Source organism: Sander vitreus, unplaced genomic scaffold (assembly GCF_031162955.1).
Source record: "Sander vitreus isolate 19-12246 unplaced genomic scaffold, sanVit1 ctg554_0, whole genome shotgun sequence".
NCBI classification, from domain to species: Eukaryota; Metazoa; Chordata; class Actinopteri; order Perciformes; family Percidae; genus Sander; species Sander vitreus.
This window is the reverse complement of record NW_027595653.1, coordinates 1-14,527: the sequence shown is the minus strand read 5'-3', so window position 1 is coordinate 14,527 and position 14,527 is coordinate 1. Positions and strand designations below refer to the sequence as shown.

The window sequence follows — 14,527 nt, the reverse complement described above, 5'->3', positions numbered from 1 at the left end:
TCTAAACCAATCAGCCATAGCGGTTCGAGCACCTGTAGACTTTAGACCAATGGCCAGTCGGAAATGTATACAGTCTAAAGTCCTAAAGTCCTACTTTTTATCAATGAAATATAGTTATTATCATTGGTTTTATTTATTGTTAAGCTTGTGTGAGCTTGCATAATGTTTCAGAATGCCCACTTTGATGTATTTTATGTAAAAATTTAACGTTAGCCGAGTTAACACTAGTTTGCGTAATTTTCACAAGGTTATTTATGGGAATTGGGCCATAGTGTCAATAGTGGATAAATAGTGGATAACTAAGTTATACAGTCGAAGACTGCAATCTAACATATGAGGGGATATTAAAGATAGACGCTAACGTTAACACATGTAGCGGTGACGCTAACGTAGAATGAATGAATGAAACGGTCATGCTAGCTAGCGAACGCTTTTCATTCTCATTCAACTGTAGACATTTCGGCGCTGTGATTGGCCCAGAGTCCACAGTAACTGTAGAATCTGTAGAATCTGGGCCAATGAGAGGCCGTAACTGTCTACAGTCTACAGTGGGCCATGCACGCTGTAATCGCTGACCTCTGCGAATTCCCCAAATGTGGGAATCTCGACTGCATAATTTGTGATAGTGGGGGACTGCGTTCGCGCTCTCCCCTGATCGTAACGTTGAAGGAAAAAAAACTAAAGATTTTCAGCTTCAAACACACTGTAATGTGCAGGTTTTGAACTTTGGAGTCAGTGGGACTACACATTTTCAGGCCTTTTGGTCCCTTTAGCATTTTGTCCAGAAAGTTGCAGCTTTGCTGTACAGCAGTGTCTGGTGTACGCTGTGGACATTGTTGTTGAGTAATGCGAAGTGCCCGCGATTCGGATGGCAGTGAGAAGTGGGTGTGGCTTTTTGGGTGGGACCAAATTAATTGCGTGTTCTCCGCTCCAAGGTTGTTCTCTCTTTGGGGCAAAACATGTCCTCCAAACATTTTGCCAATGCTAGCATCCTTAGGTTTAAGGCTTTTGTGCAGCAGGTTTGCTTTCTCACATGCAGAAACAGCTTGCCAAGGTGAGATAATGCTAAAAGCACTGAACTCTAGGATTATGCATTGTAGAAACCGTCAGCCAGAGTTCTGTGTCTGGGAATGAAGACCCTTTCTCTGGCTCATCCAGACATACTCCAAACATTTTGCCAATGCTACGATTCGATGACTGCGAGAGTGGCTGCATGTCAAGCTCAACAGGCACAGGGCGTTCCTTGAGCAGCTCGGCAGGGCGCTCTTCACTCCACGCATCGAGAAACGATGAGGATGCAGAAGAGAGCGCGACGAGAGTGCCCAGCAAGAGTTAGTGTTACCTATTTATGCTACTGTAGAAGTTTGGTATCATTTCGGGCATTATTAGTGGGGTAATTTACGAGATACCAACCGGGATCCATTAGCGCCTGCACTAAACTAACCAGCTGATAACGCTAACTCAACCAACATTATAACAAGGGAAAAAAGCTTAAGGGGGATGCTCGACAATAACAGGACGTGGCGCCTAACACGCCGGGAGAAGACTGCTGGGGATGGCCGCTGGGACGCACGACAGTAACGGGACGGTTGTGATTAGGAAGACTACGTGAAACAAAACCCCACACGCAGGATGCGATCCCCGCTCGCCCGGGTGAAAGTCCTGTGTTGTTTGCCAGGAGACGGCTGCTGGGGACGCGCGACAATAACGGGACGGTTGTGATTAGGAAGACTACGGGAAACAAAACGCCACACACGGGACACGATCCCCACTCCGGGTGGAAGTCCTGTGTTGATATTATGGCTCTGTTTGATGTCATTGTTCAGTCCATTCCATAAGGTCACCCCACAAACTGAAACGCACATGCTTTTAACAGTAGTTCGCACAAGAGGTTGCTTGAACATACAATGACCTCTTAGATGAAATCCCCCGTCTCTTTCATTAAACATTGCACGTATGTTACATGGTAAATTATTTTCTTTAACTTAAAACATTTAAACACATGCAATTGTGCAGTTTTGAATGTAACAATGTCCATAAATTTCAGCAAATGTGAATTAAAGAACAGATGATTGGTGTGCTCATAATACCCAATGTGATTTATTATCCTAATTGCTCCTTTTTGTAATGCGCACATTTTTTTCAAGTTGCTTTTGTAGGTATTTCCCCAAACTTCCACACAATATAACATATATGGTACAATAAGTGTGCAGTACAGAGTATGTAATGTATTTTTGTTCAAGATGTATCTAGTTTTGCTCAATATACCAATACTCCTGGCCATCTTCATGCACAGATATTTAATGTTTGGTTAGACTCTTTCAATTGTTTCATTATCAATTAACATTCCCTGATGGGTATCTTTATTAAAGATATAGATTTTCAGCGGAGGGAATTCCGTATAGGCTTTTTGTTGGCTTCTTGAGCCGTGTGTTGCCAATTCCACACATCGGTTTAAATTATGTTTTTATATTTTTTATTTTCTCTCGCGATCGCTTCCCACTGCCAGGGTTGCAACTGATAATATAATAGGCTAAAGCAACGGCAGTTTATGGAAAGCACAAGTGTAATTATGGTCAGATCTAGTACCTGACTGATGGGGAAGTGATATTGATAAACGTTGTGATTTACACATCTACATCGTCAGCTATTTTTTGTTGCCAGTTTTCCTTCCTGTTTTAGGGGAGCAGCGACTGTATTGTGTCTGTGTTTTACATATTTATGTAGAATTATAGTTTGCTCTTCTTATATAAAATATGCGGCTCTGGTAGATGTTTGTGATTGGTCGTGTATAGATATCATTTTCTTCAAAAGTGTGTTTTAATCATTTATATTCCTGCGTGTTTTCCAGAGGAAATCTGGAACACTTCCGGACTTTTATTTTGAAGCTCAGCAACTAATCTACACCGGAAGCTATAGTCTTTACTGCGGCTAACTTCACACTCTGAACAAGATGGCGTCTAGCAGAAAGGTGTGTTAACAGAGTCTCTCTGTTGTGTTGAGAAAGAGGTAAAATGTGTAAAGTCCAGATGCTGAGAGCGTTGGTGGAGCAGCGACTAACTGCGGCTGCTGAAGAGATATTTGGGCTGTTTGAAAGAACGATAGCAGAGTACGAGGAGGAACTTTGTCGTTCAAAAGAGGAGAACGAGCGACAACGGGAGCTACTGGACGCTGTTTTCAACCCTCAGCTTCGGTTCCACAGAGCAGGTTTGTTCATTAAACCTTCAGTTGATCTTTCTCTCCTTCCTGTCATCTCTTCTCTCAGCAACCATATGACAGGACGTATATAAATAAGCATTTGTACATAGATCTATTGTAATCTTTAACAGGCCTTCGCCAAACCCACCAGACTCCATGTAAATAATCAGTACTTTTATCATCGTAAAACACACTGCATTCAAAGTGGACAGAAACACAATAGAACTACCAAAAGCCGTCTTGGTTCATCTTTCCACTGTTCCAACAATCACCACTCTGGTTTGGTTGATATAAACTCTTAATTCATCCATTTACATGTGGAAATATGCTGGCTCTATACACGCTAAAAGTAGAGATTATTTACATGGAGTCTGGTGGGTTTGGTGATGGTGATTTCGGGGCTGTTTTTTGGATAAACAAAGGTTCTTATTTAATAGTTATTCCCTTAGGACTGTATAGGTGATGGTTACATAGTAGTGATGTTCACCTTGGAACACAACAGCGCAGTATTGTAACCACTAGGCTTAGAGGGGGTGTGTGTGTGTGTGAGTGTTTGTCTCTGTGTGTGTCCATTTGTGTGTGTGTCTATAAGAAGAACAAGTAACCATATACTTAGCTTAAATGGCTTATTTCTAGCAATAGTCAATTCATCATTATCTGGAAAGAAATGTCACTGCTTTCTCCATTAAGTTGCAATAAAAATAGACATCCATGTCATTTACATAGGAGACTGTCAACATTGTCCAAATACAACAGTCTTACTAGAACTAGAGAGGAACAGCTAAACTAGCAAGATTCAACAGGTTTACTGTCAAATGTACAGTAAAGACAACTTACACCATGCAATGAAAAGTTAGCTTTGCTAGTCTTCATTACACAACAAATGAAATTAAGTTAAAAACAAACAATGAAAAAGTAATAAAAAGTTTGAAAAAGAGATACAAAATGGAGATAAGAATATGGATAAAGTGCACTGTGCCTAGACAGCTCTGTATGTGGTGTGAGTCCAGGAGTTTAGGATGGAGGGTGGAGTGTGTGTGGGGGGGATATAGACCTTTTTCACAGCAGACATGTTGACATGTCATAGTAGTAAAAGCACAGGTGTATTCAAACCATTACTGATGGCTGCATTCCCCTTAGGAGAGGCCCTGGTGTTGTGGATGCTGACTCACTGAAATAGCTCACTGGGACACTTGATGGAACTGAGTAGGGGTGTCACGATTCTCCAAATCCTCCATTACATTTTCTATTCTAAGGTCACGGTTCGATACCTCGATGTTTTTTTTCAAGCACCTGTTACAATGCCATTTTTAGACTAGACTTGTATGTAATATAATATCTGACCTTTGTTCTCAATGTACAAAACATGCATTCACAACATAATGTGGCAATAACATATCTTCAGTCAATTGGAAACTTGACAATTTGTCAATAAAGTAAAAAAAAAAAGTGACACCCTTAGAATTGAGCTATCAATTTCAGCTGTGCTTTTCCTACTATGACGAGTCAAGATGTCTGCTGTGGAAAAGGTCCATTGCAGTGTTCAGGAGTCTGATGGCCTGTGGATAGAAGCTGGTTGTGAGTCTTGTTGTCTGTGCATTTGCGTTTGTGTAAATTACAAGAACAAATACAAGAAACAAAAATATAATGACAATTCAAGTCATCTTAACCGGTACTTAGATGTAGTCATATTTTAAAATCTCCAGTTAGCTTGTAGCACTGACTTCATGGACAGCCCTATGGAGGCTTATAGCTTTTTTAGAGTATTATTTTCACTCTGGCCACCGAGCTAAACAACTTTTCTGGGGGAAACCCTGCAATCTCTAAGCTTTAGCTGACATTAACGTCTGTCTGTGTTTCAGCTTTGCCTCCAGACGACAAAAGCCAGATTGTTATTAAAGAGGAGCAGCAGGAGTGTAGCTCCAGTGTGGACCAGCAGGAGCCAGAGCCCCCCCCACACATTAAAGAGGAACAGGAGGAACTGTGGAGCAGTCAGGAGGGACAGCAGCTTCAAGGGCTGGAGGAGGCTGATATCACCAAGTTCCCATTCACTCCTGTCCCTGTGAAGAGTGAAGATGATGAAGAGGAAGCTCAGTCCTCACAGCTTCATCAAAGACAAACTCAACACATGGAAACAGAAGCTGATGGAGAGGACTGTGGAGGACCAGAACCAGCCAGGAACTCACATCCACTTTTACAACCAGAGACTGAAGACCAGACTGGAGACTCTTCTGAACCTGAGACTGATGACAGTGCTGATTGGAAGGAGACCAGAGAACCTCAGTCAGCTTTAAACTCTCTGAAACATGATTCAAGATGTAAGAAAACATTCAGCTGCTCTGAGTGTGGGAAAAGATTTGGCCACAAGGCAGATCTGAAGAGACACATGATAATCCACACAGGAGAAAAACCTTTTTCAGCTGCTCTGAGTGTGGGAAAGGTTTCACTGATAGTGGAAACCTGAAGAGACACATGAGAACTCACACAGGAGAGAAGCCTATTAGCTGCTCAGTCTGTAAGAAATCTTTTACACGGAAAGGAAATTTACGGTCACACATGGCAGTCCACACAGGAGAGAAACCTTTCAGCTGCTCAGTTTGTAAGAAATCTTTTACACAGAGTGAAATTAAATAACCGATCATTAACTGTCGACCGACAAGCAGGTAACGGAGTCCCAGTTCACCATCTGGGAGCATCTGACACACTTTCCGCACTCCGTGTCCGCGGGCAGCTGTAGGCTTGTAGCGTTAATGTTCTGTGCATTGTCGGACACATGCAGCCACTTTCCTGAAACCGCTTCGAGACTGACACAAGTCCACAGCAGCATGTATGTCCGAGCCTGTCTCCACCGCCTCCACCTGCAGGTTGTCAACTGTGTGCTTTGGAATGAAAGGGAGAAAACAGGACGCCGAGTAACACAGGGGATATCGCTCATAAACTTTTATTTTTATTTTTTTGACGGCGCCTTAACTGCAAAGTGCTGTGGGAAACCCTGCTCCAACAACTAGCGTTTTCTCTGTCTCTCTCTCCGCCAGGAGTCCCGCCTCCACACACAAAGACCATGCGACTGACAAGAGGGTTCACTCTTCGTTACGCTAAGGAACCGAGAGTGGTCCTCCAGTCTCTTTGAGAGAGAGAGAGAGAAAATGTAAATTATCGCGGCCGGAAAAATTATCGAGCTCATTTTTTTTATCGTGCAATTTATTGACTATTGCGACAGGCCTAGTTGGAGAGCCTTCCTGTCCCGAGCAGTGCTGTCTCCATACCACACTGTGATGGAGCTGGTGATGACACGCTCCACTGTACATCTGTAGAAGTATTGTAACCACTGAGGCTGTGTGCGTGTGCGTGTCTGTCTGTGTGTGTGTGTTTCTCTGTGTGCGTGTGTGTCTCTGTGTGTGCATGCTTGTGTCTGTGTGTGTGCATTTGCGTTTGTGTAAATTAACAAGAACAAATACAAGAAACAAAAACATAATGACAATTCAAGTCATCTTAACCGGTACTTAGATGTAGTCATATTTTAAAATATGACTACGTCTAAGTACCGGTTAAGATGACTTGAATTGTCATTATATTTTTGTATCTTGTATTTGTTCTTGTTATTGAGTATTATTTTCACTCTGGCCACCGAGCTAAACAACTTTTCTGGGGGAAACCCTGCAATCTCTAAGCTTTAGCTGACATTAACGTCTGTCTGTGTTTCAGCTTTGCCTCCAGACGACAAAAGCCAGATTGTTATTAAAGAGGAGCAGCAGGAGTGTAGCTCCAGTGTGGACCAGCAGGAGCCAGAGCCCCCCCCACACATTAAAGAGGAACAGGAGGAACTGTGGAGTAGTCAGGAGGGAGAGCAGCTTCAAGGGCTGGAGGAGGCTGATATCACCAAGTTCCCATTCACTCCTGTCCCTGTGAAGAGTGAAGATGATGAAGAGGAAGCTCAGTCCTCACAGCTTCATCAAAGACAAACTCAACACATGGAAACAGAAGCTGATGGAGAGGACTGTGGAGGACCAGAACCAGCCAGGAACTCACATCCACTTTTACAACCAGAGACTGAAGACCAGACTGGAGACTCTTCTGAACCTGAGACTGATGACAGTGCTGATTGGAAGGAGACCAGAGAACCTCAGTCAGCTTTAAACTCTCTGAAACATGATTCAAGATGTAAGAAACTATTCAGCTGCTCGGAGTGTGGGAAAGCATTTGGCTTCAAGACACATCTGAAGAGACACATGATTACTCACACAGGAGAAAAAACTTATAGCTGCTCTCAGTGTGGGAAAAAATTTGGCCACAAGGCAGATCTTAAGAGACACATGAGAACTCACACAGGAGAAAAACCTTTTAGCTGCTCAGTTTGTAAGATTTTTTTTACACAGAGTGGAGATTTACAAAGACACATGAGAATCCACACAGGAGAGAAACCTTTTAGCTGCTCAGTTTGTAATAAATCTTTTACACAGAGCGAATATTTACGGTCACACATGAGAACTCACACAGGAGAAACACCTTTCAGCTGTTTAGTTTGTAATAAATCTTTTACACAGAGTGGAAGTTTACAGAAACACATGAGAATCCACACAGGAGAGAAACCTTTCAGCTGCTCTGAGTGTGGTAAAGCTTTCACTGAAAGTGGAACCCTGAAGACACACATGATGACACATTCTGGAGAAAAACCTTTCAGCTGCTCAGTCTGTAAGAAATCTTTTACACACAGTGGAGCTTTAAAGATACACATGAGAATCCACACAGGAGAAAAACCTTTTAGCTGCTCAGTTTGTAATACATCTTTTACACAGAGTGGAAATTTACGGTCACACATGCACACATGACACATGCTCAGAGAAAAACCTTTCAGCTGCTCAGTTTGTAATACATCTTTTACACAGAGTGGAGATTTACACAAACACATGAGAATCCACACAGGAGAAAAACCTTTCAGCTGCTCAGTTTGTAATAAGTCTTTTACACGGAGAGAAGATTTACAGAAACACATGAGATCACACATGGCGATGTGAGAAAAACCTTTTAGCTGCTCAGTTTGTAATACATCTTTTACACAGAGAGGACATTTACGGTCACACATGGCAGTCCACACAGGAGAGAAAAGTAGATTCAGCTGCAGTGTTTGTAACAAAAGATTTTCCCGGCGTTCTGATGTCAAAACACATAAATGTGTTGGTCAGATGGAAACAGAAGCTGATGGAGAGGACTGTGGAGGACCAGAACCAGCCAGGAACTCACATCCACTTTTACAACCAGAGACTGAAGACCAGACTGGAGACTCTTCTGAACCTGAGACTGATGACATGGAATAATGTTTGTGCCTTTAAATCCAAGCAAAACTTCTCAAGTATCAAACAGAAATCTTTATGTATTAACATCTAGATAGAAGACATTATATTGTGTGGTAGGAAAAAGTACACTCTTATTTTAAATATTTTATTAGATATTGTTTTGTCTTGTAATGTCTGTCATATAATCAAGAAATCTAATAAAGTAAAGAAATATAATGGTTTGATATGACCGGTGTGGTACACCAGGACATGCTGAGTACCATATGGTGTGGTACACCAGGACATGCTCAGTACCCTCCAGGATGAAATAAAGTGAAGTCATTTGAAGTAAACCATCTGTTGACTAGCATGTACGTTAGTAGTTATTGTCTGGGTCACAAGGACCTAGGTGTACTTAAGAAAAGGAAGATTAGAGGACTGTTAGTAGTAAAAATATCACCAGTTCAGGTCCATCTAAAGATGTAATGAACATGAGGTAACTGTGGCCGTGAATGTGTCCAACTGACACCGCCCACAACGCTGTATAAGAAGAGAGTCATATGAAACTTAGATTCAGTTGTCTATTTGACTCACTATCACCGGTGGTCAGTTGATGTGTCTGAGGCAGCTCAGTTTGTTTGTTAAAATGTAAGAAATAAATCAGCATGGAGTGAACGTCAACAGTCTCTGGAGTCTTCATGGTGTCCTCTTATAGAAATAAAATGGATAGAAAGGCCATTGGACTGTTTGCCGTGGTCATTTGATGGGTACACAACAAAATGGCGATTGTTGTTAGTTGTCCAATGACAATATGCGTCAGTGGGGCCTTTCGATTCATTTCGTCTGACAGTTTCTTCTGTGTCAGCAAGTAAAGAACTTTACTTCTAATTTTATATATAGGCCCTAGTAGTTTAAATAACTAGTAAAGTAAAGAGTGAAATGGCAACAAGAAAACAACCACAATAACTGACAGCTTCTACATTGTACAACTTAACCAATAACCTAGCATTGTGTATCAGATCCCAACAATTTGTAGTTAGCTGGATCATCATTTTCCATAATAGACCATATACTGACCTACCTGGGACAGCATCGTAGCTCTGTTCGGGTCCTGCAGGTTACACAATATGTACAGTAACGTACAGTAGGCTAACGTTACCTGGCTTGGCTAGCGATCGGTAAAGATAGCAGTCAACTAACGTTAAATGCTAACTTACACAGCTTTACTTAGGGACTGTTTGTTATTTATTTAAGGGGCCACCGGAGGACTTTTGGGACCTTTAGGCTAAAAAGACCTGACCCTCCCCTCACCAGTAATAATTTTTCTATGACCCTCCAAAATGATTTGAAAAAGAGGCATGACCCTCCCCTTATGTGCTAGTTTGCGCTTAGCAAAGATGTACAAATGCCATTTGATTTTTTTACAGCCATGACATTCACGAGTTAACCTCTGCATTCTCATCTTACACATCCCACTCCTCTGTTACGGTGGGGGGGCCATTTCAGTAGATTTACTCACTAACATTGTTGTGGAAACACAATAAGCATGGAAACTAAATGCACACTTCCTGCATTACTTCAAATACTAAGTTCCTCCTCTAGTAAACTAGTATTCACATGAAATAAAACCATAAAATATTGAGACCATTCAGCAAAGCACACTGGGTAATAACAAAACACTGGTTGCTATGGACTCATCACTAGGCTTCCTCAGTCGTATATTTAGCACATAGTTAAAGCTGCCGAAGCTGAACATTATATTCCAAAACATAGGTTTATTTTTAAAAGCAGATTTGAAATTACATTGTAACGTAAGAAAGCTTTTTTGCACACCTCTTTTTGTCGGGCAGGTGCGTAGGATATGATCAAGAGTAGCAGATCAAAAGCTTAGAGAAGAGTCCCGCACACTGACCATTACGCAAGCAATAATTTATTTAGAAAAATACAACGTTTTGGTCTCAGACCTTCATCAGGTAAATTCACACATTCACCTCAACCATAGCCTTAAATAGTTTGGTTGACTAACCAGGACCAATCAGGTCCGGCTCTTGAATGACGTCATTCATTCACAAAGTGCCACTCCCATCACGGACCGTGAACAGGAAAAGGCAGAAAAAATGCCACTCAGTACATTTAAAAAACATGGAATAATCAAACCAATTTTGTTATAGGCACATGATCAATGCATTGTCATTAGCCCAATATTTTTCTACTCTTAAATCAGAGAGGACACAGTCCATTCAAAAGTGGATCATTACATTGGTTAAATGACATTATAACACTCCATATGCACCTGTACAATGAACAGTTCCTGAGGATAAACTAATAAGGAAAAAACACCAACAAATAATGAAAAAATGAAAAAACATCAAATTAGCATAACATGATATTGAGATTAAATTCATCATTAAGGCCTTTTGGCGATAGGGTCTGCAAAGTAAATATCCAAAATGCCTCGCGTTTTGTTAGTAGCAAGTCATGGTTGCCCCCCCCCCCTTTTTGGAAGACTGACTTGTTCAATGCCACAAAAGTGCAATAATGAGATGTCATGCTTATGATCATTAAAGTGTACCGCGACCGGGTAATCACGGTCGTTTCTGTGAATACAGCTCTTATGTTCACTAATGTGTTGTTTTAACTGCCTTATGGTCTTACCTACATACACCAGACCACATGGACACGTTCAAATGTACACTACATGAAGGAGGCACAAGTGATGACACTCTTAATTGGAAAAATCTTGTTATTGTGGGGATGGCGAAAGTTCTGTGTCTTATAGGTGTTGTTGCACTGTGCACATCCTCCACAACGGTAGTTGCCAGTAGGTAATGGGCTTAATAATCTTTGCGAAGCTCTCCTTGGCTTATATCTCGCAAAGTCAGCGCTGACTTTGCAGTCAGTAGCAGTTATATCATAGGCTCGCTCCAACAATGCTTATTAAATATGTACAAAAACAAACTCATAGTAAAAATGAAAATCTAGGACAGTAAATAGTACAGAAGGTAAACATATGTACAAAATAAAATATATATACATTTGTGGTAATAGAAAACATAACTAAGGTGAATAGATAATTGTATGGCCCCAATCACAGAACGTGCGTCCGTTAATCACGCGTCAAAAAATGTGTGCTATATAAAGTAGGGCTGTCAATCGATTAAAAAATGTTAATCTAATTAATTACTAATTAATTAATCGCATACATAAATAAATAATTAAATAAAAAAAGGGTACTAAACAACAGTCGGCGACATTAAATAACGGCTTGTTTATTGCTAAGGCCATATGGTCAAAATGAAATGATTTAATAATAATGTAATAACTATAACAATAACTTATTTCACTAGTAAATTGCTGTTGAACGACAAAAACAACCACCAGATGGGAAAAGGACATTTAACAATAACTTCGAATGCACCACGAGGCTGTAGTTTACCAGTTTCATTGAACGCACCGTCTGTGTTGTTTCTCCGACAGCAGCTGCAGATTGTTACATCCCGGTGTTGAATCCTCTACAGTAAAACACAGTCACACTTTACACCGTTTAGCGTTAGCTTTCAGCATTTTAACCGTTTTCAATCCAGCTACTAGCTAGTGGTAGGCTAACGTTAGCTGCTGTCGAGTATAGTGTTAACTAGCGTCACGTGCAGCGATGTTTGTGTTGCCTGTATCGTCTGTTTCAGAGCATCAGAAAGAAGAGCAGACATATCAGTGGCACCAGATTTCGGTAGCCAGGGTTGGCAGGAAGAAGATTTTTGCTGTAAATGTTCCAATCAATGATCCAGGCAGCACATTCTCGTCTCCCTCCTCCATTTTACACTCGATGGTGGCTAGAACGGCTCCGGGTCAAACGTCAATATGGAATGGATTAATCTGGTTATTTTGACAGCCCTAATATAAAGACATTTGCAATCTCAGATTAACTCACAAGTCTGACAGAAAGTTTGAGTCATCTTTCTGCTCCTTTGTGAATGTTACTGCACGTGTTTGTTGCTGTCCTGTCCCTTACAGGAAGCAGACCCTTTTATATTCCCAAAAACATCTTGTCTTGGTCTGAAAAACCTGAACAGCTGTAAGGCTTCGGTCTTGTGGAGTTTCATGTGACACAATAACTTTTTCCTCAACGAATATGAGCTCCCGCAAAGCGTGCAGATGAACGTCTTGTCCTCCGTGTGAATGGTCGTGTACACCTTGACCTTCAGATTTGGCCTGTTGTTGAATCTTTTCCCACACTGAGAGCAGCTATATTTCATACTATCGACAGAGACAGACTTGTCTTCAGTCTCTGGTTGTGAACGTGTCTGTGGATGTGGTTCTGGTCCTCCACAGTCCTCTCCATCAGCTTCTGGTTCCGTGTCTTCAGCTGCCTCTCTGTTCTCCTCAGTTTGACTCTGACCACCGACACACTGATGGTTCCTGAGCTGTTTGTACCAGGTGAAACTTTGGTCACAAATGCTGCAGCTGACCAGAGTCTTCCTTTTGACCGTGTAAGACTTAAGTGTCTTGCAGCCAAGTCTTTTCCCACACTCCGAGCCCTGTAACAGTTTTTTTCCCCAGCAGTATCAGTCGTACGACTTCAGTTATTTTTCAGAGAGTTTAAAGCTGACTGAGGTTCTCTGGTCTCCTTCCAATCAGCACTGTCACCAGTCTCAGGATCAGTGGATGTGAGTTCCTGGCTGGTTCTGGTCCTCCACAGTCCTCTCCATCAGCTTCTGTTTCCATCTGACCAACACATTTATGTGTTTTGAGTTTAGACTGCTGGGCAAATCTTCTGTTACAAACTGAGCAGCTGAAAGGTTTTTATCCTGTGTGAGTTCTCATGTGTCTCTTCAGGTTTCCACTAACAGGGAAAGCTTTACCACACTCAGAGCAGCTGAAAGGTTTTTCTCCTGTGTGTGTTATCATGTGTCTCTTCATATGAGTCTTGTAGCCAAATCTTTTATCACAAATTGAGCAGCTGAAAGGTTTTTCTCCTGTGTGAGTTACCATGTGACTCTTCAGATGATACTTGGTGCCAAATCTTTTCCCACACTCAGAGCAGCTGAATGTTTTCTTACGTCTTGAATCATGTTTCAGAGAGTTTAAAGCTGACTGAGGTTCTCTGGTCTCCTTCCAATCAGCACTGTCATCAGTCTCAGGTTCAGTGGATGTGAGTTCCTGGCTGGTTCTGGTCCTCCACAGTCCTCTCCATCAGCTTCTGTTTCCATCTGACTAACACATTTATGTGTTTTGACATCAGAACGCCAGGCAAATCTTTTGTTACAAACACTGCAGCTGAATCTTTTCTCTCCTGTGTGGACTGCCATGTGTGACCGTAAACTTTCTCTCACTGTAAAAGATGTAGTACAGACTGAGCAGCTGAAAGGTTTTTCTCCTGTGTGAGTTATCATGTGTTTCTTCAGGTTTCCACTATCAGAGAAAGCTTTATCACACTCAGAGCAGCTAAAAGGCTTTTCTCTTGTGTGAGTTCTCATGTGTGACCATAAATTTCCTCTCTGTGTAAAAGATTTCTTACAGACTGTGCATCTAAAAGGTTTCTCTCCTGTGTGAGTTCTCATGTGTGTCTTCAGACTTCCCTTGAAGCCAAATCTTTTCCCACACTCAGAGCAGCTGAATGTTTTTCTTTCCTCTCCATCAGCTTCTGTTTCCATGTGTTGAGTTTGTCTTTGATGAAGCTGTGAGGACTGAGCTTCCTCTTCATCATCTTCACTCTTCACAGGGACAGGAGTGAATGGGAACTTGGTGATATCAGCCTCCTCCAGCCCTTGAAGCTGCTTTCCATCCTGACTGCTCCACAGTTCCTCCTGTTCCTCTTTAATGTGTGGGGGGGGGGCTCTGGCTCCTGCTGGTCCACACTGGAGCTACAATCCTGCTGCTCCTCTTCACCAACAATCACTTCCAGAACACCTGGAGGTAAAGCTGAAACATAGACAGACATACATTAAATATCAGTCTCAACAATACTTTGCTAATTAGCTGAGATCACTCTGATGCAGCTTCATAATGAAATCATCAGATTTATTCCAGGTCCACAAAGATCATCAAACAAAACTGAG

General features: G+C 41.7%; 1 protein-coding gene and 1 pseudogene across 2 annotated transcripts; both read left to right on the top strand.

Annotated features, from left to right (window-relative positions):
* Positions 1-2,938: 2,938 nt before the first annotated feature.
* Positions 2,939-5,712, top strand: LOC144514366 (uncharacterized). 2 transcript variants are annotated; one of them, XR_013501340.1, is made up of 3 exons: positions 3,117-3,207; positions 4,339-4,454; positions 5,061-5,149. XR_013501340.1 is itself a non-coding variant. In XM_078245514.1 (2 exons), the coding sequence occupies exons 1-2, from the start codon at positions 3,015-3,017 to the stop codon at positions 5,660-5,662; spliced, it is 795 nt and encodes a 264-aa protein (XP_078101640.1). In that variant the 5' UTR covers positions 2,939-3,014; the 3' UTR covers positions 5,663-5,712. The 2 variants fall into 2 exon arrangements, 1 of the variants encoding a protein (XP_078101640.1); XM_078245514.1 differs by lacking the exon at positions 4,339-4,454 and having other exon boundaries at positions 2,939-3,207; positions 5,061-5,712.
* A 1,009-nt stretch (positions 5,713-6,721) lies between these two features.
* Positions 6,722-9,152, top strand: LOC144514365 (uncharacterized; annotated as a pseudogene).
* The last annotated feature ends 5,375 nt before the right edge of the window (positions 9,153-14,527 follow it).

Bases quoted from the DNA above. Each gene is read 5' to 3' on its own strand.
- LOC144514366 (XM_078245514.1), top strand. From the start codon at position 3,015: ATGTGTAAAGTCCAGATGCTGAGAGCGTTGGTGGAGCAGCGACTAACT. The intron at 3,208-5,060 runs GTTTGTTCATTA...TCTGTGTTTCAG, and splicing joins GCTTCGGTTCCACAGAGCAG to CTTTGCCTCCAGACGACAAA.